General features: G+C 40.5%; 2 protein-coding genes across 10 annotated transcripts in view; one reads left to right on the top strand and one right to left on the bottom strand.

Annotated features, from left to right (window-relative positions):
- The first annotated feature begins 648 nt into the window (after positions 1–648).
- Positions 649–18,013, top strand: HNRNPA3 (heterogeneous nuclear ribonucleoprotein A3). 8 transcript variants are annotated; one of them, XM_061608388.1, is made up of 12 exons: positions 653–740; positions 4,575–4,674; positions 9,509–9,631; positions 9,798–9,944; positions 10,084–10,294; positions 13,539–13,628; positions 13,703–13,795; positions 13,888–13,977; positions 15,347–15,484; positions 16,724–16,849; positions 16,929–17,018; positions 17,105–18,013. In XM_061608388.1, the coding sequence occupies exons 2-11, from the start codon at positions 4,612–4,614 to the stop codon at positions 16,997–16,999; spliced, it is 1,152 nt and encodes a 383-aa protein (XP_061464372.1). In that variant the 5' UTR covers positions 653–740; positions 4,575–4,611; the 3' UTR covers positions 17,000–17,018; positions 17,105–18,013. The 8 variants fall into 8 exon arrangements, with proteins under 8 accessions (XP_061464376.1, XP_061464372.1, XP_061464369.1 ...); XM_061608385.1 differs by having other exon boundaries at positions 718–772; XM_061608389.1 differs by lacking the exon at positions 653–740 and adding an exon at positions 792–815.
- Positions 17,836–27,405, bottom strand: part of NFE2L2 (NFE2 like bZIP transcription factor 2) — a 36,983-nt gene continuing 27,413 nt past the window's right edge. For both annotated transcript variants that reach the window (XM_061608383.1, XM_061608382.1), the window contains one exon: positions 17,836–25,825. In XM_061608383.1, coding sequence (XP_061464367.1) covers positions 24,635–25,825 — 1,191 coding nt within the window. In that variant the 3' untranslated portion in view covers positions 17,836–24,634. The remainder of the gene's footprint in view (positions 25,826–27,405) is intronic.

Here is a 27,405-nt window from a genome sequence, read left to right as displayed (position 1 = left end):
GGGAACCGGGGGCCCTCCAGGCGCTGCTGGACTACAACGTCACTCATCCCTAAACACACTGGCATGCTGGCTAGGGCTGATGAGAGCTGGGAGTTCTAATACGGTTGAGTGTACCTCAAGATTCCCCATCCCTGAGGTGAAGAGGGCAAAGAAACAGACAATGCGGGTGAATGATTTGGCTGCTCCGCGCACAACCCCCCCTCACGGCAGCTCGTCTGCACACGCACACACCTGCGTGCAGCCACGTCGATGCGGTTCTGTCGCATGCAGATACGGAGGCGGTAACTTGTGCTCGCTCTCTGCCTGCACAGCCCAGCCCTCCCCGCCGAGCATGATCCGCGCACGTGCTTGGCCGCTCTTTGTCTCGATCATGGTGCAGTAGGGAAGACTGGGCTGATTGGAAGACAACACGGTGGGAGCGGGAAGACCCCTCCTATAACCTGGAATCAGGCCTAATTCGCGCCAGAGACAAATATAAACGCGGCTTCCTTTCACGGTTCAAACACCCTGATAAGCTCTTCATTCCATGCGCGGATGACGCTCGTACACCAAAGCGCGGCCCCGTCTCACACTTTGCGCCGTTTATTTGCTGTTCCCGAAACTCTCCCCCTCCCTCGTCCTTTCTATTGACCCCGCCTTCCTCTCACGTGCCCTGATTTCCTCTGACCCGCCCCGCCCATCCTCTTCCTCTGGGCTCCATATTGAGGCTGAAGGAGGCAAAATCCAGTCACAAAATGGAGGTAACGATTGTCGGCGCCGCGCGGGAAGACAGGCAGGCAAAGGGCCCTGCGACGGCGGTTGCGGGAGGGGGCGAGGTGCGGCGCGTGAGGGGCTCGCGGGAGGGAGAGTGATTGGCTGGCTCGGTTCCTGGCCTTATTTCCCCCCCTCCGGTTCTTATTCAGTTGTAGCCAACTAATTATCCGAATGGCGCGAGAGGGTAGTGGCGGTAGCAGGACGAGAGGCTTTTGCTGGGCGCCATTATGACTCTGCAGGAGACAGACTGAACTGGAGCGAGAGCAACCGCAGTAGAGCGGGAGGGCTTGTCATTTTGCGTGGTTCTTACCTAAGCTTAACAGCTCCCCCTCCCCCTGTGTATATCCTTGAAATCTTAGGATACGGTACAATTTTTTTTAAAAAAGAAAACTACACTTCAGTCCATTGCTCTTAATTGAATAGCACCTGATTGTCTCGCTGATTCTCATTCAGGTTCTAAGTGAAGAGGTCAATTCAAGACTCACTTCTGCGAACCTTGCCTTTACAGTTTTAGGTTGCAATCCTTCAGTATGTCCCAATGAGTAGAGTGGGACTCCGAAACATGCATAGTGCTTCTAGGTAGGAAGAACCTAGTCGCCAAAAAATATTAAACATTTTTCGTAGATGCTCTAGCTGTAACCTTTCTTATGAAGAGATATCTTTGCCGTATGTTTTTTCTTTGTTAGCTTTATGAAAATAAAATTGTTAAAAGGACACCAAATTTTAGAATGGCTAAAATTAACTCCCTTTTGTAACCAGTGTACTTGCAAGGCCTTCTGGTATTTCCAGTTCTAATATTATGAGAACCTTCCATCTATCTGTGTGACCTACTAGTACTTGAGATGAAAACAAACGAACATTTTCTTTATAGGTCTAAAAAACAGTTGGTTTGACGTTCTGTCATGTACCCATTTTGAATTGTAACTGTTCCTAATTGTCTTACTCCCTGATTATCTGGTGACTTGCTGAAGCTAGCTTACATGAAGTTTTCTAGTTCATACAAATCAGGTCTCCTAGTCCTCTAATAACATTTTCTAATATTCCTCTGGAAGAATGATTAAAAGCATCTGAATACTGTACAAAATTCAAAGTCCCATTGAGTGATTAAAGTTCTGTAGATTAGTGTCAGTTATAGGGTGACCTATACATGGTTATAGAAATAATTATTTCTGAGTATTGTTGGCATGTACTTGGCAGTGTGGTCCATAAGATTGCTCTCATTAAATTGTTAATAATAATTAAACCCATTCTGTAATCAAGAAATCAATGTCAGGATGTGTATAAGCGTTTTTTAATAGGATAGGGTGTGAAGGCTTTCCAGACCTCTTGAACCTTAATTGGGTTTAATTAAAATTTAAACTGATTTCATAACTTCCCGTCAAACTAATGCTCACGTATATAGCAAGCATCTTTGTATGATGGCTTGCTAGAATATTTAGCTTATCTGGAAATAATTATAATTGAATATACATGTAGACTGAAACACCAAGGAACACATGTTACTTCATTAGTTAGAAATATGTGACTACATGTTGTATTCTGCACTGTGTTCTGACTCTTTTTTACAAACGTTCTAACTGCCAAAGAGATTTCATCTGTTATCCTACTAAGTTTCAGATAGTATAATTTGATAGTATAACTTAAGTGTTTGCTTTGTATATGAAAAGTAGAAATGACTTTCTGAATTATTTAACCATTATTTCAGCAAGTAAGCAATCTTGTCTAATTTTGTCCATTTGCAGTATGGACAAAAGAGTTTTGTACTGTGTCTCTAACAAGAAGTATTTGCTGTTAGTGATCCTCCTTCGCCTTTGTGCTTAAACCAGCTATGCAGGGTGTATTGGGACTTGCTTTTCTGCATTGTTTCAATGTTTTCATTTTCTATATCTTTGCTTATCTCAGCTGAGTGTTAGGGATCTGGATCAGCAGCTGAACCCCTTCAGCAGAGACTGCTGTGCATCTTACAGAGGATCAGAGAGGGCCTCTTGAATTTCCGTTTTAAAGAGACCTTTTTTTCCTTCCAAGATTTTAACTTCACTGTGGTTTGGCAACAGATGTCCCCTGCAAAAAACAACTTAGTAAAGATAAAAGTATCTTCTCAGCCTAAGGGGGGGGAGGGTAAAGTTTTTGACCACCTGTCTGCATGTGTCAATGGAGTAAAAGCCTTCTGCATGTAATTGCTAGATTTGACTAATTTAAGTAGAATGGCTTTGCTGCAACCTGGAGCGATTTTATATAGGGGAAATTTGGCTGGAAATGCATGCCAGTCTCAGCATAATCTCTAACATGCAATATTTACAGTGGACTACATTGCACGGATGTCATAAGTAGCTCTCACCTCAGCCCCTCAACTTGCAGTAGCAGTATAATAATGGTGAATTACTCTGCAGAGTGGTCTGCAAATCCTTCTGTCCAGCTTCAACATAATGATAGCAGCTTCAGGTTGACTGTATACACCAATCCTTAACCTGTGGTGTAATATTACTAGACTACATTGCAGGGTTGTTGAAAACAACTCAGCCTGAGACCTCCACTGAAGTACACTTTGGGGTGTCTGAATTCACTCTCTCCCAGCCACAGTTTCCCTCCAACCTGAATCATGGGGAGGACACATTTGCATTAGCAGGATTATTTTTTAAATGTAATGTTTCACACGAAATAGGCCGTAGAGTAGAAAGATAAGCAATTCCTGTCTCTGCTGGTACAATGTACACACTGCTGCCCAATTACAGGTATGTTAAAACAGGATTTTTCTGTTGATTTTTGTGAACAGCTTTCTCTTAGGACCTGAATGACTCTTGAAAATGGCTTCTCAGTGGGAACCAGGAAATGGCACATCTAGACAATGATATGCTCATTGTTGTACTTTTTATAACTCTGTGGTTCCTCCTTGCTATGGCGAGGATTAGAGCTGCCTTTTCAGCTGCGCCCCAGTTGTTACCAAGGCAACAAGAACGTCTATTTCCCCCCTCTTATTTGGCTCGTAGAAAGCTGATGGCCTCACTGAGAAGGTAATGGGGCCTCCAAGGCTTCATTGCAAGGACCCGGATGTAGTGTGGAAACGTGAGGAAAGGGATAGCGCCTGCGCAGCTTTCTGTGCCAGGTTTGAAGAAAAGGCTATGAGTAGTCCCCAGAAGGTTGGTTGGAGCCAACGTAACTCCAAGGGAGAAAGGGACAAAAGGCAGCATAAGAGTGGGAACAGCTGCTCTCGAGTCTGAGGCCCTGGGCTAGCAGGGGTGAGCGAAGTCCCTGAGGAGCAAGGTGCAGGCAGGCTGGCTAAGAAAGACGGAGAGTTGGGCTCTAGACTCACTCTCATGATCAGTCAGTGGAACAAGTTGGTTAATATGGAGTGAAGCATAGAAACAGCTTTAATCAAAGCTTGGGTAGTCTAAACATATTTACACACATTTTAAATGAGTGTAATTGGCTTGCCATTCAGTGTTTTTTTCTTTATAGCAGATATGTATACTTGTTCCTGCAATAAAGATACTGTCTAAAAAGAAAGAAGGGATTAGGTTTCCTGTAGCATTGCAGGATATATGCCTGGATGACCACCTCAGGTGTTGTTGCCTTTTCTTGCTAGCTACTGCTTGCAATTTAATGCATAAATCTTGAATTTCATATTTCAGAATAAATGGCTTAAGAAGAAAGTCCCTCCCCCCTTTTTTTTTGCTTCATTCTCTCATACAGTACCATCCCTTAAACTAAAGTGGCTCCCATGTGTTTGCTCCACTAAAATTAAAAAGCCATTTATTTGTATGAGAGTAAGAAAATAAAAACGTTTAGGAACGGGTAAATTACTCGTGCTACTTGTTATCTAGGTTAAAAGGAGCAACTGAGTCAGAACACCCTCCAAAAATGGCGTGTAAAGAGGAGAGAGAGGCTGAAGATTACAAGAGGAGGGGAAGAAGATCTTCACAGGTGGAATACTTTATTTTTTCCTAGTTTTATTACATGGGCAAACAGATAGAATTTTTGCTTGCTGCTGCTATGGTAACTTCATCTTGGCTCAGACCCCCACATTTGCACTATTCTCTTCTGCTTGACTCTTAAGCATCTAGTATGCTTTTCATTCCCCACACTAGTTTGTGGTATCTGTCATAAGCTTCTGACCTATGAATCTATGCAAAATGAGGGTACTACTGTGAAGGGTTAAACTTGAAGACCAGCAGTGATAATCTATAATTGTATAGAAGTGATCAAATTCTATACACAGGTGTTTTACTAAAGAGAGGACTCTTAAAGATCTGCCAAAAATTTAATATATAAAAATGAGCAAGGCATATTGCCAGTTGACTAGGATCCAGTTATCACTGATGTCTATGCTATATTTCTGACTGCAGGTAGAGACTCATTGTTGGATACTCTTTCATATAAAGATAGCCCATATAGAAAACTAGCATGTTGGGGATAAGGTGCTTAATAGGCTGTAAAGTAGAAGAGTATTACACATATAAGGTCTCACTTGCAGTCTAAAGTGGTCCAGATGTATGCTTATCACCTCACTGAGGATGTGGTCGAATGCTCCCACGACTGGTTGATTTCATTTGGTTACATTTCAGAACCAGTTGGATTGGGCAATGTTTTAGAGATGTTTAGCAACAAACTGAGAACCACAGCCATCTGTCGAAAAATTACATATGATACAACAATTGAAACTTTCAAGGAAGGAAACATAAATTTATGTGGAACTACGACAGGTATTTAAGCCCATGACCTTCAAAACACTATAACCAAATAAATAACCAAAATATTGAGCTTTAAGCTAACATAAACAACATATGTCAGAATCCTAAGCATTTAATTCCACTAGAAAAATCAACTCATTTGAAATGTGGTGTCAGAGGAGAGCTTTGCGCATACCATGGACTGCGAAAAAGTCAAATAATTGGGTGTTAGAACAAATCAAACCAGAACTGTCACTAGAAGCTAAAAACAACAACTTTAGTGGAACATGCTCTCCCCATATATCTCCTTTCTCCACTGCCCGCCATGATTGTTATAAACTCAGTTTCATTTTACAGAACCTGAATGGTGGTTTGTATCCTATGGTGTCATTTTAGATGTTGTGTTACAGAATTGTAGAGTTATAAGGGACCATATCATCTTGCTGTGAGGTTGCAGCAGTCCACAGACTAATGGACTGTATAGAATCTACAGGCATCCTGTTTGTGGAAAGCAGGAAGAACAGCGGAGAGCTAGCTGGCATTTTGCAGTGGGTTCATCATTACACAGTTGGTGCTTTATGAAAACTTAGCAGCAGCGTAGGTTTCCTCTTGCTGTTCTCAGTTGATGAATTGTTCGTTGCCTTTTGGTGAGGGTGATGTGGAGTCCTTGCCTTACCCACCCCAGTTCCAAGCTAGAGGGTATCATCCTCTACTTGCATTGAGCATAAGAGGTCTGAGCACAACAGGGAAGAAGAGGGGCAGGATAACCACAAGTTTCAGCTTGGCTACCAAGGGTAACCAAAAATTTGTTGGACTTTTGTCTTCCAGTATGTGCTGCTTGATTCTTGCTCCATTTGGCATCTAGGTTCCACAGTCCAGGTTTTGCCTAGAAGCCCCTAGTATAGAATTGCTGATGTGAGCTGTGCTTTTCCTGCTCAATTGTGTGAGCTAGTCAGTTAATAATTATTTCTCTGCTAATAATTAGGAATAACGTAGACATTTGTTAATATGGCTGTTGCAAGGCTATTGTACTTATTACTTTGACAACATATGGCTGTTAAACCTCTTGTCATAGGGACAAAATAAATAATGATAATTTGGGGAAATACGTTACATAGCTTGGAGTCTCTCCAGGAGAATCATAGTAGATTAATTCAGAGAAATGTACTGCTTCGAAAGAGTGATGGTTAAAAATGCTATTAATATTGGGAGTTCCTGCAGTATCTAATCTGTTTGTGAGCAGGGCACTCTAAATACATGGTGAAGTGGGAGTGTTTAACAAGAAATAAAGACAGGAAAAAATCTATTTTTCCATCCCAGGAATTATAGCTCCTCAGTGTGAAGGTGTTAACATTAGACTCTTAGATAGTCTTTTGCATATTGCCTGTAAAAAAAACGCAGTTTCTACCTGCAAGTTAATGTACCTAAGGTTGCAGCCTGAAAGAGGACTAAAGGCAAATGAGCCACCATTTTCAGTGCCTCCTGGGCTCGCACCAGCAGAGGAGAAGCAAGGGCAGAGCAGTATTCTTGTGCTTCTCCCATCTCTCTGGGATTTTATTTTCCTGTCTCATGACGTCAAATAATTGGAGAAGACTTTATTGTGTCAGCTCCAGGGCTGGCATAGTAGTCTCCCTAGTTTGGGGGTGGTTGTCGAGGGACTAGGAAAGATATGGATCTTTTGGATCAATAGCCTTCTCCCTTTCAGTCTCTAGTGATGCCAGAGCCACGGAGGTATCCATGACAGCTGTGGAAAGGCCCTACAAGATCAGATATCCATGGTCTAAGATCAGACCCCTCTCCCACCCTCAGAGGGGGAGATTGGAAGCATCTTATGGCCTATGGGACACCCTATCAAGGTCTATAGGATTGCAGGGATGATGATGCTATCAATAGCAGCTCTCCACACATTATGATGTAGCCTTAATATGAACAAATAAGAAATAACTATAAAAAAAACTCCCCTAACTGTTGACCCTGAATTGTATTCCGAATAACTTTTTGGGAGCCAATCTTTTGGGGCTAGTGGGCACATTCAGAATTTTGAGAAAGTGCCTTGGGTGCCAGTCAAAAAATGGCTCCTGTGGGTTGTGGCACAACACAAAACAGCTTCCATGGGGGTGTGGCATAATAAAATGGGTGTAGTGGGATATGTAGTATAACACAAAATGGCTGCTGCATCTAAAAGAGGAGGGGACAAACATGACCACAAAATGGGACAGGCATGCCCCCACCCCCAATCAGTGAGAAAATGGCACCTTTCTTAACACTGCTGCCTCGCAGAGAGAAGCTCTTTGCACCTCTGCTGTGTTCAGAATGGCAGTGAGGTTGGGCATCCAATGAAATGTGGGCATGTTTAAAGAGGAATGTTCAATGTAAGGAGAAGCTTAGCCAGTGCGTGCAGGAAGAGCAAAGAGTCTCATGTATTGTGGATTTTTGAGGGGATATTTCCTGGGACTTTCTGCAGGTGTCATAGGAGATACTGGAAGGCACCCTGGAGCCCATTGGTGCCACATTGGCGAACCTGTCTTGATACACAAACCATAAATAGGAAAGTGGCATCATAAAAATAGATAAAAACATCTAGTTTCTTAGACATACGGTTTTACTCTTTGGAATGGTGTGTATTTTGTTAGGATATTAACTATATTTATGGGGAGACATCCTGTATCTTCTCTTAAACCTTTTCAGGTATAGCAGGCACAGAGGACCCCTTTGTTTTTGCAGTGCAATAGTGTGTTTCTGAGCCATAAGCAATGCAGTTGGCATATTTTGTATATAAAAAATGCAGCAGCATTCTTGTTCTGTTGTGTCCAGATTATTCTGAACTTCACAAAGTTAAGTAAGACTGGGTCTTGCCGTCATATATTCTGAAGTCTAATGTTTTGTTCTGCCTGCAAAACAACAATAACAATGAGCTGAGATGTTAGGCTTGGTAAGTAGAAAAGTATACAGATCTTCCTTTGATTTCTGTGTTCAGTGATTAGCCAGCTTTTGCTAAATTTGCCTATTCTCTGAAATTCATGACACGGCATTAATGGATTTTTGTTATTCCTTTTAAACTCAACTGGAAATATCCAGCATTTCTATACTGTGGGACTTTTTGCCTGCGTGTAAAGCCAAATCTGGTTGTTTGTTTTGCTATTTTACTTCAGTTTGTTTTTTAATAAAGTTTTTCAAAATAAAAAATCCAGTATTTCTATGCATTGTAAAAAATAGCTTTGATAAGCTGCAATAAAATAGTTTTCCCCCTAATTATCAGCATTCACAAATCTCATAAAATAATGGAAGTGTCAGATTCTAGACAAATGTTTATGTTCTTGTCCTAGTTATCTCTAGCGCACTAACAGTGCAGTCCTATGCATGTCTACTTAGAAATTCCATTGAGTTCAGTGAGGTTTATTTTCAGGTAACAGGATTGCAGTTAAGGTTGTAGTGGAACACACCGCCACTTGAGAGGAAGCACCATTGAACACAGTGGGACTTCCTTCTGCATAACCTTGCATAGGATGCATTGGATGGCTACTTTACTAAGGACCAAGCCTTGCTGAACTCACTGATACTCTTTTGAGTAATGCACTGGATGAGCCTGTAAGAATCCTCATTATACTGAAATAGTATATACAACATGTAACCTAGTTTAAGATGAAATCCTGGATTTACACCCCAAAAATTGGAATTGTGTATAAATATGCTTTGCACCCTATAAACATGTCTCCATGGAAGTAAGTATGCTAAGAGAGGACCTGTAGGCCAATTAAGTTTGTTTGTTTTGTTTATCTGCTTAAATATTTATAGATTGCACGTTTAATAAAAATACAGCAAGGTGGTATACAACATACAAAGTTACAGTAACACTGATAAAAGCATCAGTAAAAGCTGGTCGGGTACTTCTACTAAGCTGTGGATTACTCTGCTTTTAAAGCCAGAAATAAATTAATACTACTGTTATAACATCACGTTCTAATCATAGCGAAAGTGTAATAGGAAATAACTGACTGTGTAACAGTAGGTTATGTGGAAATACAGAGAAATGGACTTTGCTGTAAAAACACGTCTAGTGCAACATATTGAACCTTATCTTATTTCAGGGCTACGATCCTAAAGAACCAGAACAATTGAGAAAGCTGTTTATTGGTGGCCTGAGCTTTGAAACTACGGATGACAGTTTAAGAGAACATTTTGAAAAATGGGGTACGCTCACCGATTGTGTGGTAAGTAATCATAACATTCAGTTTACTCTAACAGTGTTATGTAGTTTACTTGCAAGCGAGTCCAACTGTTTTCAGTGGGGCTTATTCTTAGGTAAGTGTTGCAGATTTCAGGGTGCATGAACATTAGTGCCTAAATTAATTTTCATACAATATACCTTTCTTGAAGGTGATGAGAGACCCACAGACAAAACGTTCCCGAGGCTTTGGCTTTGTGACCTACTCTTGTGTGGAAGAAGTAGATGCTGCAATGTCAGCTCGACCACATAAGGTTGATGGACGTGTGGTAGAACCAAAGAGAGCAGTTTCTAGAGAAGTACGTAAATAGTCAAGTATACTGAATTTGTTAAGCCTTAATTGTATGAATATTTAATAATTTTTAAATCTTAATATAAATCTTTAGACGTGAATATTTTATCAGATTGAAATGCTAAATATCACCTGCAATTTTATAGGATTCTGTGAAACCTGGTGCTCATCTAACAGTGAAGAAAATATTTGTTGGAGGAATTAAAGAAGACACAGAAGAATATAATTTAAGAGATTATTTTGAAAAATATGGCAAAATTGAAACCATAGAAGTAATGGAAGACAGGCAGAGTGGAAAGAAAAGAGGGTTTGCTTTTGTTACATTTGATGATCATGATACAGTCGACAAAATTGTTGGTATGTAATACTTTCTCTTTGTGCAAACCTTTACATCTCTTTAATACTACTAATGCATGGAACCTTTTCCTGTTGAACAAGGAGCTTGCTATAGGAACAAGGCTTCCTATTTGCTTTCTTAATTAAAGATGTTTTAAAAGATTAAACTTATAAAGCTCTGGATTTAGAGCTTGGTCCTTGGCCCTCCTTAACCTTTTTGTGATGGCTTCCTTAGCTACAGTTTTAGAAGGCTATGAGGAGCATGATTTTCCTCCCACCTCTGTTCAAGCCCCCTCCCCTGTTGGATTTTTCCATCATGTTTATGTACCTTGCTGAGGAGGGCAGTCTGGTCTCCAACTTGTATGGCTTTGTTTACTCAAGGTGTCTGTCCACATCCCTTGCTGTGACACCAGTCGGCATCTAGCTGTCTGTCTGCCTGCCCCTATCCTCCCCGCCCTGCACTTGGTTTTGTCAAATAACTCCCTCCTGTGAATCAGAATCTACATCCCAAGGATCCCACCTGCCCTCACACTGGTTGAGTGTACTTTCCAGCCACATGAAAAAGCCTCACTGACTGTTTTAAAAGTTATCCTGGGTGATATCAACATCCAAAAGAGCTCAGGTTCCAAAGCAAGCACATTCTTGAAACGCAGCAGGAAAATGATTATGGCTAGGTTTAGGGGAACTCCAACTTAGTGGCCATCAGGTATCACGCAGTGAAGGGCTGAAAACAGCCCTTAGCCTTCTGAAAACAGCTACATGGAGGCCATGACTGGCTTAAAATTGGGGAGGGGAAGTTTGTTGGTTTCATTGTGGTCTTCCCACCATTTCTCCTGGTTGAATTGCATGGTTAATGTGTTCCTTGGGGTGCTCTTTCTCCCATTTTGTGTTGTCCTTCCTGTCCCTCCCCCCTTCCAAAAAAACCTTCATGGGATTTAGAGATGTTCCTTCCTTATGAGAGGTGAGATAACAGGGTTATGGAGCGGTGCTCTTCCATCAGCATCTACTTTACTGAGAACCTGCCCATGGACATATAAGAAACATGCTAACTCTAATGCCAGTAAGTTTTCTGCTGTCCCTTTCCTCAGGCATTCCCACTATTTTATTTATTTATTTATTACATTTATATCCCACCCTTCCTTCCAGAAGGAGCCCAGGGCGGCAAACAAAAACACTAAAAACACTCTAAAACATGTTAAAAACAGACTTTGAAATATATTAAAACAAAACTTCTTTAAAATCATATTAAAACAAAACATTTTTTAAAAAATCTTTTTTTTAAAAAAAAGCCTTAAAAATCTTAAAAAGCAGTTCCAACACAAACTGGGATAAGGTCTGTACTTAAAAGGCTTGTTGAAAGAGAAAGGTCTTCAGTCAGCACCGAAAAGATAACAGAGATAGTGCCTGTCTGATATTTAAGGGGAGGGAATTCCAAAGGATAGGTACCAACACTAAAGATCCGCTTCCTGTGTTGTGCTGAACAGACCTCCTGTATCTGCAAGAGGCCCTCACCTGCAGAGTCCAGTGATCAACTGGGTATATAAGGGGTAAGACGTCCTTTCAGGTATCCTGGTCCCAAGCTGTACAGAGCTTTGTATACCAAAGCTAGAACCTTGAATTTGGCCTGGTAGGTAATGGGCAGCCAGTGCAATTCTTTTAGCCCCAGTCAGCACTCATACTGCTGCATTTTGCACCAGCTGCAGCTTCCAGGCCTACTTCAAGGGCAGCCACACATAGAGCGCATTATAGTAATCCAGCCTGGAGGTTATCAGTGCATCAACAACAGTGGACAGGCTATCCTGGTCCAGAAACGGCCACGGTTGTCTTACCAGCTGAAACTGGAAAGAGGCACTCCTAGCCACTGAGGTCACCTTGGCCTCTAGTGATAAATATGTATCCAGGAGCACTCCCAGACAATGAACCTGCTCTTCCAGAGGGAGTACAACCCCATCCAAAGCAGGCAACTGACTAATTATCCAAACTTGGGAACCGCCAACCCACAGCGCCTCTTTCTTGCTAGAATTCAGACTTGGTTTATTGGCCCTCATCCAGCCCACCACCAAATCCAGGCACCGGTGGAGGGCTTGCATGGCCTCTCCCACTTCAGATGTTACAGAGAAATAGAGCTGGGTATCATCAGCTTACTGCTGATACCTTGCCCCAAATCTCATGATGACTGCTCCCAAGGGCTTCATATAAATGCTAAACAGCATTGGGAACAAGATGGTACCCTGCAGCACCCCACATCACAACTGCCAGGGGGCTGAGAGACAATCACCCAATGCCATTCTCTGAAAATGACCCTGGAGGTAGGATTGGAACCACTGTAAAACAGTGCCTCTGATACCCATCTCACCAAGTTGTCTCAGAAAGATACCATAGTGATAATGGTATCAAAGGCCGCTGAGAGATCAAGTAAGAATAACAGGGTCACACTCCCCCATCCTCTTCCCAATAAAAGTCATCCATGAAAGGTGACCAAGGCCTATTCAGTCCCATAACCAGGCCTGAACCCAGACTGGAATGGGTCAAGATAATCTGTTTCATCCAGGACTACTTGCAATTGCTGCACCACAACCCTGTTGATCACCTTTCCTAAAAAGGGGATATTTGCAACTGAATGGTAGTTGTCACAGACCAATGGGTCCAGGGTGGTCTTTTTCAGGAGTAGTCAGATCACTGTCTCTTTCAGGGCAGTTGGGACCACTCCCTCCTTCAAAGATGTGTTGACAACACCCTGGATCCACTTGGTCATTTCCCCTTGCAAACTTTAATAAGTCAAGAGGATAAGGGTTGAGAGGATACATTGCTGGTTGCATTATCACAAGCACCTTGTCTGCGTCATCAGGCCACAACAACCGAAACTAATCCCAAGAAGTTGCAGCAGACGTTGTACTGAACACCTCACTGGGGACTCAGTAGATGTGGATGGGACATCAAAATTGCTACGGAGGCGAGCAACTTTACCCTCAAAGTGCCTTGCCAACAATTTGCAATTCAACAATTAAATCCTGTGAAGGATTTAAAACTCCATTTCCTGGCTATTTTGCTAGCTTCCATTGCGTTTGCTATCACTCTATTTTATATGAATTCTTTTTGTTTTGCTGTATTTTTACATCTTTATATGATTTTCCTGTACTGTTTATAAAAAGAAATTCAATAAAACTAAATACTGCTGCTACTCTGAGAATGTCTTCAGAATAATATTGCATAAATGATTATTAAAATGTGTATATAATAAAAATCATTTCAAAATTTCTTCTAGTTCAGAAATACCACACTATAAACGGACATAACTGTGAAGTGAAGAAAGCTCTGTCCAAACAAGAAATGCAGACAGCAACTGCTCAGAGAAGTGAGTTTGTTACATAACAGCACAGCCTGTGTTGATAACTTCCTTCATGGATAATAAGACATTTTCTTTTTTAGGTCGTGGAAGTAGTTCAAGCAACTTCATGGGTCGTGGGAACTTTGGAGGCAGTGGTGGAAGCTATGGCAGAGGTGGAAGTTTTGGCAGCAGAGGTAAACATCTGTCCTTTATTCTCCACCCCCTTCGGAAAATACTACCCTAGATTATGGAGCATCTTGCTTCTTATACTTTTGTTCTGATTTAGGAGGCTACGGTGGTGGAAGTGGTGGCGGCGGCGGTGGCGGCAGCAGAGGAAGTTTTGGGAGTGGTGATGGATACAATGGCTTTGGTGATGGTAAGCACAACAATGCTGATATCACTTGCATTATACTTTAGAGGGGGAAAAGCATGAGTACCTCCTTAGATCTGTCTCTGGTATCTTAACATGAATGTGAAAACGCTGACGACTTGTGGAAAATCTAGGCATTAAGAGGAATTGGATTGTTTTGAGACCAGTTAACTCATCCCATTGATTTCAGTGGAACTAAAGCATGAAAATAACTTGCAGAGCAATTTTTAAAAAACCTTAATGCTGGAATGGGAAGGGCTGTCTGCCAAACATGCAGGCAGGTGTGCTACTGGCAGGCTGCCCACCAGCAGTAGCCATTGGATGGTGCTGGAATTGGGTACTTCCAAGGGAGGGAGCAGAACTGAGCAAGCTCAGGATCCAATGGTTCTCTAGCTGATGTGACTGCTGTTGTGTGACACCATCAGGCCCAATCACTGTACCAACCTGGAACGTCCTGGGCCTTGCCATCGCCTTCCACTGAGGCTGAGCAGCACGGTTGTAGATGCTTTGGTGGCCCCACTGCTCCACCAAGCTTCACCAATAGGATGGGAAGTTTTGATTGCATTCCTAGCCTGTATTCAATCTAGTGACTTGATTGTTAACAGAACTCTGCTCATGGGAGTGCTACCTCTACTAGTGGAAGGAAAGGAGGTCCCCTGAAAATCTGCTGGGGGGTTTAGGGGATCTCCAAAACAGCATGGGAGGTGGCACATGGAGCTGCAAGACGAATCTTCCCCCACACACACCCTCTTCTACAAGAAGAAGAGAGCCTCTGCTGGTTCAGGTTCCCTTCTTTAAAGGGGACAACTCAGGATCTAAGCCTTTATTTTTAATTTATGAAATGTATGGAACCTAGTTTATAACACTGAGGAATTGCTTTATTAACTGCAACCAAAACATAGTTTAAGCACAAGGCCTTCTCAGATCAGGATCAATGACCAAAATATGGGTGATCCTCATGCTAGACAATTCAGTGTGTTTGAGGGTTCAGACACATGAACTTTCTGCATATTTGTTCAGTCACATGAAATAGTAAATGAAATACATGAGTGACCCATCACAGACAGAAGTTTGGTCACTTCACATGCAGTATTGTGCAGTTGAGTTGGTTGGTTGATCAGCCTTTAATTACAGACATAAAATGGTTTCTGTTTTAGACAGCATAGTGTAACTACATGACAAGTCTTTAGATAATTTTATTTCTGTCAACTTGATTGGTAGTCATGTTGTAATGTGCCTAGTAGTTGGTCTCTATGTAGTATTGGTGATTTCTAAATACTGCTTTACAGTGTGCAGTTACTTTTATGTTTAGTTGGTACATGTTTGAGTTTCATTTCAAACATTCATTTTATGTTACTTTAATTGATATCTCAAGGTGGAAACTATGGAGGTAGTCCTGGATATGGCAGCAGAGGCGGTTATGGTGGTAGCCCAACCTATGGAACCCCAGGTGGTGGATATGGTGGAGGAGGTGGAGGTTATGATGGTTACAACGAAGGAGGAAGCTTTGGTGGTAAGAATCCTGAATTAAATCCTGTAACATTTATCTCCTTTGCTCATGTTAGATAAAAAGTTGAGGTCTTCAGCCTGTCACTTTTTAAAAGGTTTTAAAGATTTGATTCAGAAGAATATTAAGCAATGTAAGCTTAGGCTGAAAATGAAAACCACTTCAAGTTCTAACCCCCTTGAAATTGCAGTGATTTGAAAGGTGTCTGGGGAACCCTCTGTGTTTTCTTCAAGGACAGGTTTATAGATTGTGTTGCTTAAGCCATAAGGTTGCAGTGAGAAGGCGGCTCCAGGGGTGGGGAATTAATATTTTTTGCCTCTGCATTTTGTGCTGGGTTGGGGCAGTGGGATGTGTCCCCTTTTAAGTGTTTGTGTTCAATGCACTGATTCGGGGAACTTAGAATCCCTGCCAGTGAATGCCTTGTAGTGGATTAGGTTGGGAAACTCGTTTGCTAGGACTGGACTTACTGCCCAATAATCATTCAAAAATAATAAAGCACTTTGCTCAGGGAACTTTGGACTCTGTTTAGTTGGAGATACTTGGAATTTAACTGTGTTGGAAAGATGCCTTGAGTGAAGCTGCAATCCAGTACACACTTACCTTGGCGCAGTGATTCTCAAATGGTGCGCCGGGGAACACTGGTGTGCCGCAAGAGGTGGCTAGGTGTGCCGTGAATATTATGAAAGTATATTATTATTAAGTTATTTTTATTCATAGTTTAAAATATTAATATATTTTTAATTTTATACACAAAGTGCGCCAGAAAATTTTTATATGTTTTACAGTGCGCCACGAACCAAAACACTTTGAGAACCACTGCCTTGGAGTAAGCCCCATTGAACCCAGTGGAGCTTACTTCTGAGTAAAGGTGGATTGGATTGCAGCCTTAATAAGGTTAATTAAAAGGAAAGGAACCTTAACTATTAACAAAGGAATAAGCACTGTCGTTCTGTCTCCAGTATGATGAAAGTTGGTGAGAACTGAACAGGAAAAAAGGTTTTGCATTTTGTTTAATGTTTGCAGGAATCATTGTAGTAACTAACCCTAGCTGTGATTATGTCCAGTCAATTGAAATCCCATTATGTGCATATAGTAAATCCAGAGTCATGAAACATGCATCACGTAGTATGTTTCGTTCTGCTTAGATGATTTAATCTGAATGAATTGAGGTGCACTTGAAATCTGCTTCCCAGATAATTCTTGATCTAAGTGCTAAACATAAAATTAAAATTTTATTCTTCTCAGGCAACTATGGCGGAAGTGGAAACTATAATGACTTTGGCAATTACAGCGGACAACAGGCTTCAAGCTATGGACCCATGAAAGGAGGTAGCAGTTTCAGTGGCAGAAGCTCAGGCAGTCCCTATGGTGGTAAATTCAATTTATTAATATATATATATATAAATAAATATATATGTCTCACACTCCTAAAGAATATTTACCTCAACAGTCCCTGTTCCATTTGTAGGTGGCTATGGATCAGGAGGAGGAAGTGGTGGCTATGGTGGAAGAAGATTCTAAAAATTATAGTAGGATAAGGGTAGGTATGCTGCAAATAATTGTTGTATATGAAGACTATACAACGTTTCACTGAGAGTAATCCTTTTCTTATCCTGTATTCAACAGGCTACACAGTGCTTAGCAGGAGAGAGCGAGGAGTTGTCAGGAAAGCTGCAGGTTACTTTGAGACAGTCGTCCCAAATGCATTAGAGGAACTGTAAAATCTGCCACAGAAGGAGCGATGAACCATAGTCAGAAAAGTTACTGCAGCTTAAACAGGAAACCCTTCTTAAGGACTGTCATAGCCACAGTTTGCAAAGAGTGCAGCTATTGATTTAATGCAATGTAGTGTTTAGATGTACATTCCTGACTTTTTTTAATTTGTTGTTGTAGCTTTGTCTTTTCTTCATAAATCAGGTATATTGCCCTGTAAATTTGTGGTAGTGGTACCAGGAATTAAAAATAATTAAGGAACTTTTAATTTTTTCCAATACTTGTGTAGTTCAGTTTTTTCTTACTGAAACTTTAAATAAAGAAATGTAGTTTTAGGGTATATTCTTGCTAGGAAAAGAAATCAGTGCATTATAATCTGTATTAATTTAAACTATAGAAATGCTAAATCGTTTAAGAACCTTAGTTTCTGCATATGTAACCAAATGAAATGAGTTGCACATGCATAGGGAGAGAAGAGATGTTTGCATTAAAGCTTGTTTAGCTGTATAACTAGGAGTCAGTCATTTAAACTAGTGCTTGTGAATGATAAAAAGCTTTACTTTCAAATGAAAATTCCAGATACTTCTGGCTTGTGCATATTTTAATTTGTAGCCTTTGTTTCTTAGACTAAATAAGCATTGAAAGAGATATTTTAAAGCTTTATTCAGTTTGCCTCCCATTTCACTGATATATACAGGAACTACATTAAGCACTGGCAGAACAGGTTTATTACTATTGAAGCTTAACACCCACCCCCAAACAGCAAACAGATTAAGTGCGTGTGCACAAACTCTTTTTGAATTAAAACTTTGAAACCAATAACTTGGGTCTGTTACTTAGCTTAATTGTATAACTTCATTTGTCTATATTTTTTCCCTAAAAATATGGGTTCATCTGTAATGGTCATTATGTCTACTTTGTGTATTTTTCCATGCCCTTTCTATCTGGAGCAAACTTACAGTACAGCCACAATCCCTCCAAGTTTCTTGTGATGAGTATAAACTTCTTGACCATCAGCAAACTTACACATTTCACACACTTTCTAATGCCCTGATCATAGGCCTTGAAAGTGAAGTGAAAACTGCAATGTAGCAATCCTTTCTAGCAATAGGAAATATCTGGGCTGAACATTAAATATATTTGTCGTTAACAAGTCTTGTGGCTATAAATCCATATTTTTATACATGTGAATCATGTGGTCAAAACTTGATAGAATTCAAAACCATAGGGGTGTGGTCTACTCCTTCACTTGCCCAAATTTGTGTACAGCCATGTTCCCGGGTAATTTGCTGTCCTTCTCAATCTGATCAGACTTCTCTTTTAACTATTGCCAGAGCAGTGCTTTCTCTCAGTACACATCCTGAAGAGTAGGGCACACTGAGTAGAAGAAACTCAGACACTTGCCAGTATGATGCTGGAATTTTTCTCCTGTTACTTCTTCTCTAGGCCAATGAACAGTATTAAGGTAAACCTAATTCCAGTACAGGAATGGATTATCAGACACTGTAAAATGTTGCTCTAAATTGGTTGTAGGTTCAACCAGTGTATATGTTTGGCATGTGGAAGATGAGTCTGAAATACAAGCATCTTGATTCTGTCCTGTTAAACAAGGCATACAGTTATGGTTGTTGGGTGTAGAATGCTGTGGTTAAATCTCAAAAAGTATAAGTGTGCTAAACCAAGGGTCAAGCACTGATACAGCCCTGAAGCTCTGCAGTATCATAGTATATATTCAGGTGGTGGGTGGTTGGCCTCTCAGTATAACATTTCAGGAAACTGTGTTCTATAATCCAGGAGGAAAAACTTGTTGCAGGGGGATCTGTTTGGTATTGTGGTATGGCATCTTCCCATTACTAACCTGTATGTGTAAATTTCTTCTTACAAGAATAGGGTGGATGTAAATCATCCCTTCCAGGCCTATTGATTGCAGAGATATTACTGGATGATGGATTGATCTCTTCTTACTGGAATGGGGAGGTGGGATCTTGATGGCACGTAGGAAAAGTACAATTTTATAGTTGTTAAACTGTTCTGCACTTCTTAATTATGCAGTCTGTGCCAGTTATTGGTGCCAGTGACTTAGACCTAGTTCTCTGATGTGAATTTGGAGAAGTGTAAGCAAAGGACAGCAATTAACCAGCTTTAAAGACTTTAGGATGTATCTCTTAGCCAAAGTGTGGATCAAAGGAGACTCAGACAGGACTTCCATCAGCCTATTGTGTATGTGGACAAGTCAGCATAATTAAAGAATGACAAGGCAGCGACAGCACCAGCTTCAACTTCCACAAAAGTGAAGGCATAAGATACTATGCTGATAGTGGGCAGCTTTCCAAAAGCTAGTTATAACTGCCTATCACTCCTGAAATATCGAAGAAAGTCTAGCAAGAGTTCTTCACCAGTTGGAACCTCCTTGAGTCATAGCTACTTGACTTGGGTTGACCCAGAGTCATAGGTCTAGCATTTAGACCTGAAAGGAAGGGGAATAAGAATAGGTAAGGTTTGTCTCTAACACTTTTAATGAATTAAAGAACAACTCTTTTCTGAACAAGGTAAGAAAAATCTCTTGTGACTTGCAGATTGTAGAAGAAACCCTTGCTTGACCAGATGTGGATGTCTTACGTGCTGGAAAACATGTGGCTTGATAAGGCTCTTTAGTACAATATAAAACATTGATGTGCCCATGACTGTATTTTGGGCTTTGAAAATACAGCAAATATGCAAATATAAGGTGAGTGTCAACACTTCCTCATAGTACTTCCAAATGTGAGCAATCCAGCATTAAAAGTGAAGATCTCATCTGGCTGATTTATAGAGAAATTGTAACTGGTGGCATTCAGCACTGATACGACTTTCAAGAGCTTTAGCAATGCTTGCAAGAATCCTAAAAGGTAAGTCAGTATCATCCAGATTGTATTTGAGCACTTAGGTGTAGCTTGTGTAATGAGTTGTTTTGATGAGGCAATATTTGAAGTGGGACTTGGCCTTGCACATGCAAAATAGTTTATACAAGATTACATCTTTTTATGCTAACTTCCCACAAAGTAAAAGTGTTTTTAAACTGAATTTCATGTTCATTAGTATAAATAGGTTTGGGGAAACCCAGCAAATAAATTGTATACTGATGCAAAGATTTGCATCAATCTCGACTTGAATTCCAACTGCCATCACACACCTGATAGTGTGATTGGGCCTTGAAGCTTTATTTGGAAGCTAGTCACATTGAAACTGCTAGAATTGGTCTCCAAGTAAATAGGTAATACAGTGGTAAGAATGCAGTTGAATACTGAAGATTTCCTGTTGGTAATATTCTTAATTACTGAATTTCAGACAAGAAAATCGGTAATTTACTGGTCTGGAACTCGAGTACGTGATGTCCCTTCCAAATAATTGGCTTTCAGGTAACCTTAATCTTTAAGAATGGCTGTCTGGTATCTTGTTGGGATTTTCCCACATAATATTTCCTTAATCTTGAATACTGCATAATACAAGAAATACTTAGAACGTTTTTGCCTTATTCTTTATCTGTGGTGGGTCTGCGTGCTAATGAGGGTAGGCTCTTGCCTGTTTGGCATGTAGGCTTTGTCAGCATCACATTCCCACTCCTATTCAACCATTAAATTGGATTGGAAAAATACACATTTGTAGATTTCTCCTGTCTACAGGTAGATGCATCAAACATTATGGTTAATGTAGGGCACACAGTGTTACAGGGCCAAGGCCCTAATCTGTGTCTTATCCAAAACTACTGCACTAGAGAGATGGATTGCAGTTTGCTGCTGTTCTAAGGCATCTGAGTAACAGTGCCTGTGCTCTTTTTCTTTTCTAAAATAGGTACGGCCAAGGTGCTTGTGTTTTCATTTGGCACACACACCCAACAGAAGATAGAACTGGGTAAGTGTGTGCATCTATTTTCTTCCTACCCAAGTAGCAGGCGGTGGCTGCCCCATGCCTATGAAGGGAAGACCTGAATTCTGTTTGGACTTGTTTAAGTGCTGTCCCAAAACCAGGCGGGCTTAGCCAAGTGCATGTTTGAGGTTTTGAGAAGACTTGTAGGGAAGAGAGAAGAGTGTTAGGTACTGGAGGAAGGTATAAGTGTTCATCGACTAGGTGGCAAGGCTGGGATGCTCCTTGAAGTTCTTAATGTGCTAAATTTTTTGTATTTTCTCTTCTGCTCTGCAGGGTGACTATTCCTGAACAAATACAACCATCTATTTTCCACAAGCTGAAAAGTATCTCCAACCCATCTTGATCAAACACAATAAAGTGTTATTAAATTATAAGCGTTGGCAAATCCTTTCAATTGTATTTGGCTATTAGGTCTTCATTTCTGCATCACTGACAATCCATTTGCATGTGTTTTCCTTCTAGCTTCTATATTGAAGTTGAAGAGTTCTGGATTACTCAAGAGAATGTTGGAATGGCATCCTTCCATTAGTTTTACAAACTGTACACATCCTTGGATGTGTGGCAGCAGCCTTTGATTCTAGCCTCTACTTTAGGGGTAAATTTCAGCCTTTGAAAGAGTCAAGAACTGGAAAAAATTGAGAAAGCTATTTCTTCACGTAATAACAAGGACAATTCAGACACTAGAAAGCACACCAAGGCTGGGGTGGATTAGAAAATCAGCTTTGCCTTTCCATGTGTTGCCTTAAGCAGTAAGAACTAGGCTTCTTTGCCCCTGTAATTAAGGGAAAATGAGGTGTGGCTGCCTGCTAAGAACTTAAGCAGCTGTAGTTCCACCTCCAGCTGTAAATTCACAGTAGTAGCAGTGGTTAAGGGTGCTGGACCACAACTGGCAGGACCCAGCTTCAAAGGCCTTGCTCATTAAACATTGAGTGACTTTGGGCCAATCACTGTATCTTAGCCTAAACTACATTATAAGGTGATAATGAGGATAAAATTGAGAGGGGGAAAGACTACATATGCTACCATGCACTCAATGGAGCAGGCAGTATGGGATAAAGATATATGAACTCTGACAATTGTTTCCTTCAGCCTGGGCTTTTCAACCTCTTGCAGTTTCTGTCTTATTTCCTGTAGCCGACGTTCCTACAACTTCTGTCTCACTACCCCAGCATGGGCACCTACCAAGCATTAAGATCTGCCAAAAACATTTCCAAGGCCCTTATCTGCTTTTTCCCTCAAGCGTCCTTTCCTGCTGCCTTTTTCATCTGGATGGCCATATTCCCTTGTGGACTACCTTCCAGGGGCCACACACTAGTGCCGAGTAGGGCCACAGGCAAAAAGCAGATGGAGCAACAGATGCAACTCTTAACTCCAGGCTACATTCCAGCCATGCAAAAGCCAAAGGTTTCTAAAGCCTCACCACACATACCTTTTTCAATCCAGGCAAGCAAGAGATAATTATTGCAGTTCAAAGACTCATTCCACCCATCAAAAAGCACTTGAGGGGTGTGGCCACCCCCTGATCTATGTCTTTTGCACCGGGACTCCCTCTCCCTTCTAGGAACTGAACCCATAAACTACTTCTGACCCTAAGCCTGCCTGATGATAATAATCCTGATCTCTTGCTTTTCCTTCAGAAGCTAGCTTTAAAGATTGAAAACTTAATTCCTTGACCACTTGGAATTACATTGTATACTATCACACCAGATCAACCACAATCCTATCAGATGCTTCACTGCCAGAATGCAATACCTGTGATGAATACTAGGAGCAAGAAGTTTTACATTCTGAATAAAAAGGAATTAAATGTGGGATGTTTTAGAAAGCGTGTGATTTCTTTGATGGATGTGAGAAGAGTAATGGGTACAGAAGTGGGAGGGGTGGTGTCGTTTTTCAGCTGATCAATGTGTTTCATGAAAACACTTTCCTCATTTTACTCCAAACAAAAAAGGCCTTATTGGACATGCTCAGAACTGAAAAACTCAGGTAGCCTGTTTAATTTCTATATCTCACATGTTCTAAAAGCAAAACAGTTAATCCATCATTGAAACCAGATACTTTTATCATCTAGCAAAGCCCTTTTAATATGAATCAGGATGAATCGTATTACAATACTATTCATGGTATTTCAGTTCCAATGAAATAAGTGGGACTGAATTTTGTGCCTGTGTATGATCAAAGTACTGGAAAGCCACACGTTAAATTAATGCTGAAGACTACATATTTTACTTAACTGAATTGGCTCCGTTTTCCTTGTTGGAAAGCCACTTTCTGCACCCACAGAAGGTTTTCTATATTAAGGCTTATAGTCGGAGGATTGTATCTAATAAAGTCGTTCTGTTAGTGTAAGGACTTCTACCTGTGCAACTGGACTTAAAATGTCTCCCCCCCCCCCCCGCTCCCTGAATCTGTTCCTTGGGGATGGCACGGGAAGAGGAAGTCCCATTGCCCAGGAAGAAGTCCTTGTGCTAACTGGACAAATTCATTGGATGAAGCCAAGTACCGAGTAATACAGTCGCAGAACTATTACTTGAACTGCATATAGTCCATGCTAACGAATGCTTAGGTTTGCAGAAAGCTTTATCCTGTAGCCAGTAATAATTGACATCCAACACCATGTGAGTGGGCTTCCCTTTTTTCTCTCGTGTGCCCCAAAATCTGCTCCAGAGGGTTGAGAAGACCCATTGAAATAGATGTTTGGAGCTATATGGAGAGGAAGGGGAAGCTCAATTGAGTAAATAGGAATCCATTACATAATCACATAATTGGATGTCACTTTGTTCCAATATGGTACAGTTGTAAGCAATGTGATAAGACCACATTCTAATGAAACAATCTAGGCTAAGAGTATGTTTACTTTATTTTTAAATGTATAAAATCTAGATATTAGCATTACTTACAGCATACACTTGTATGCAAAACAAAGCTTCAACTTAAGAACGCAATCCATCTGAAAAGTAACACCTTGAAGCTCCATTCATTTCAATGAGAAAGGCAGCATGCATTTAATTCTCCTTTTGAAAGTAATGAGTCTTCAATGTGCTGGACTGTCCTAATGATATTACTTTATTATATGTGTTTACTAACACTACATTCAATCTCATAATAAAGCAAAGCAAGGAAACATTTGCAAGGAACTGCAAATGTTCCAGTCATATTTATCAAATTATGAACCTGAAAATATAAGATTGGTCTTGTAAAGTAATTAGGATTACAAATTTTAAATCACACTTAATACACAGCTGAGTAAAACAAAGTATAGGAACAGTATATAAATAAGAAATTTTGAAATATTTACACTAGAACAGAAACTAGTCAAGTTGCTGCTATATAAAAAAGAACTAGTGCTCGTAAAAATATCCATTGTGCATACATTTGTTTTACACTGATTTTAAGTGCATTCATATACTTGACTCTAGAAAGATAGTTGTGTGAAGTCACTTGAAAATACATTTTGCATCATAGGAAGTCCTGCTAGTAGATGATACCAATGAAAAAAATACTAGTTCAGAGAGTATTAGTCTCCCTCCCTGATCTTCAAAATTTAGTCTCTGGTTTCTTGCTCTTAGGAATAAGAAAGATGCTGCCATCTCTTGTTTGCTGCAGTGAGTAATCATTAAGTGAATAAGGTTTGCCATCTTCATCCCGGAGCATGCTGAAAACCTCAAGGTATAGGGTGCTCAACTGCTTTTTCAGCAGATGCAGGCTTTTGTCATTTTCTGCTTTCTCTTTAAGGAGCTTCTCTCTTTCATCCTTAAGATAACCTAAGTCATACTCCAACTCTGTTATGTTTTCCAGTTTCCTTTTACGGCAGTTCTGAGCAGCCACTTTATTCTTGCCTCGCCTGCGTATGTCACGAATCAGGGTAAGCTGCGCCTCGCTGAACTGCTCCTTAGACATCATTTCACTGAAGTCATCCACAGGGAGATTGATTATTTTTTCAACAGGGAAAGGGATACGCAGAGCTTTTGCTCTAAGCTCATCTCTGGTGAAATGAGCTTCAAGTTGACTGTAGGACTTGTCTTTCATAAACGGAGCTTCAGCATAACCAGGATTTGCAGGCAATTCTTTTTTGGGAGTACTTGTAAGCTGTGACTTATGGTTTGGGCTACTTTGTCCTGGAGAGGGAGAGAATGGAGCATGGAACTGAAATGAATGCATTTTAGCATTGCTCTGTTGCACACTTCCAGGGGCACTATCAATCTCTTCCATTTCAGAATCACTGTATCCGAAGCCTGTATCTCTATAGATAGAAGATGACTCAATAGAATGAGTGGGAGATGTTGTACTGGGACTTGTGTTCAGTGAAATGCCAGAATCAGAATCATTACATTCTCGGGTGTTTTCTGCAAGGTCACGGTTAAAAGCTTTGCACTGAGCAAAATCAGAAAGATCAATAGGTTCATTTAGAACTCCAGCAAGTGCCTGATCCACAAAATCTGGTGTGGGAGGAGACATGTTCATCTTCACATCAATAAAGGAAGAGTAGAAATCCTCACAAAAATCAGTGCTTGTAGATAATGTGTTATTTTGGCTAAGATCTTCTGGCAGTAATATGTTAGAAAAGGAAGTTTCCAAAGGGCTGAACTCTGGACTGCAATTGGCAACTTTCTCCATAGTGGGTAATGAATCATAGAAGTTAAAGTTAATATCGGCCTCTGATGCTGTATTTTCTGAGCATATGTTTGGAGTTACTTCAATCAGCTTGTCATTCTGAATGTTAAGACACTATAAAGAAATATTAGAAAGAGGTTCAGCAATAATAAACACATGATGAAGTTTACAGTGTGACAATAACAATGTCCATTCTGTTCAATTTGTGTACCTCTTGTGCTTTGGAGGAGATACATTTGGCTGTTATTTTACCATTGCTTCCTTATATCCTATGGGGCTAGAAGAGGTGACCATACAAAGCAGGACACGAGAGAGACAGAAAATCATGCAGGCAACTACACGGGGCTCCCTTTAACTTCTGAAAATTTCTACAATGTGAATAATTGGAGGGAGAGGGGCATCTAGGACTTTAGAAACTATAACTTTCAGCATTTTGCTTTTTTAGTCACCTGTTGCCTAAACTACCAGATTTCACTATGCAAATAAATTGTGAGGTTTTACAAAGCTGAATGCAATTCATGTTAAAGTGTTTAATTTTTACATCAAATCAAATCTTTATTGCAGCTTTTAGCCATAAGCCATATGCGCATATAAATACAAATATTATTAAAAGGTAATAACATGAAAAGGAACATCTGTTGGCTGTTCCTGGCCGGAGGATACTTTAGCAAATATCACTCTCAACTTTTGAGCGGCCAGCGCAAAATTAGCAACTGCGAGGGTCACTGAATTAAAATTGTCAGATAAAAGCACATTAACCATCTCTCCATCAGGGCAAGGCGCTAAAGAATCTAAAAAATATAGTAAAAACTTACGTCTAGGGTTTTCATAGAGTGGGCAGTGAAGTAAGTAATGGGCTAAATCCTCTATTGCCTTACAACCATAAATACATTGGCGTTGAGCCACTGGGATGCCACTATATCGTCCTTCTAAATAGGCAGTAGGCATGGCTTGAAAACGGAGGGCAGTAAATGCTCTTCTGATAGTGGCTCTGTCAAGCGTGTCAAGATAGTTGGACATAAAATGGTCAAGTTTAAAGGAGGGATACCATAATGAAAAAGGGGCTGTCACTATGGACATCCGATCTTGACAGGCATCGCTATCGAAAATCCAATTACGGAGGGCAGCTCTGTTTAGTTCTTTCATTTTGGCTTGGGAAATTTTTACATAATTAGCAAAAGATACTATTCTTACTGAGCAGTATATAAATATTGTAAATAAAGCTAATTTTTAGTATAACAGAAATGTCTCCTATATATTTAAGAAGGAAAAAACTGCCTAGCCTCTTGGTGGGACCGGATACTTTTAAATATATATGATGAGTCCTACAAAAAAAATTGTAGGCAATTTTTATATTAGGAATCTGCATCTTCCTGGCACTCAAAGGAAAGTATTTTGTAAAATGCTGTCATTCCTCCAACTACCATGCTTATTTCTACAGGGGACTTATGGAATATAAATGTCTGTGTGCTTCAAACTCTTAAAAGATGCCTGCTGATCAGCCCCATAGACAGGGTGGGGCAAATGGGTGCACCACCGCCGCCCCCAGTGGTGCTTCCCCTCCCCCCAGTTTTGTTGGAAAATTGTCTTTCTAATTTGTGACATTACTGACAATGACATATGCCATTTAAAGAATGGCTTGTTTTATAAATGTAAGAATAGGGCCCTCTGAAAAATTCAGTGAATGACACAGG

The sequence above is a fragment of the Rhineura floridana genome, chromosome 2 (genome assembly GCF_030035675.1).
Source record: "Rhineura floridana isolate rRhiFlo1 chromosome 2, rRhiFlo1.hap2, whole genome shotgun sequence".
NCBI lineage: Eukaryota > Metazoa > Chordata > Lepidosauria > Squamata > Rhineuridae > Rhineura > Rhineura floridana.
The sequence above is the reverse complement of the archived record's forward strand: the minus strand, read 5'-3'. Positions and strand labels throughout refer to the sequence as shown.

Coding starts and splice junctions, on each gene's coding strand:
- HNRNPA3 (XM_061608384.1), top strand. CDS start 1,292: ATGAGTAGAGTGGGACTCCGAAACATGCATAGTGCTTCTAG. Junction 13,978..15,346: donor ATACAATGGCTTTGGTGATG/GTAAGCACAACA, acceptor TGATATCTCAAG/GTGGAAACTATGGAGGTAGT. Junction 16,850..16,928: donor CTCAGGCAGTCCCTATGGTG/GTAAATTCAATT, acceptor TTACCTCAACAG/TCCCTGTTCCATTTGTAGGT.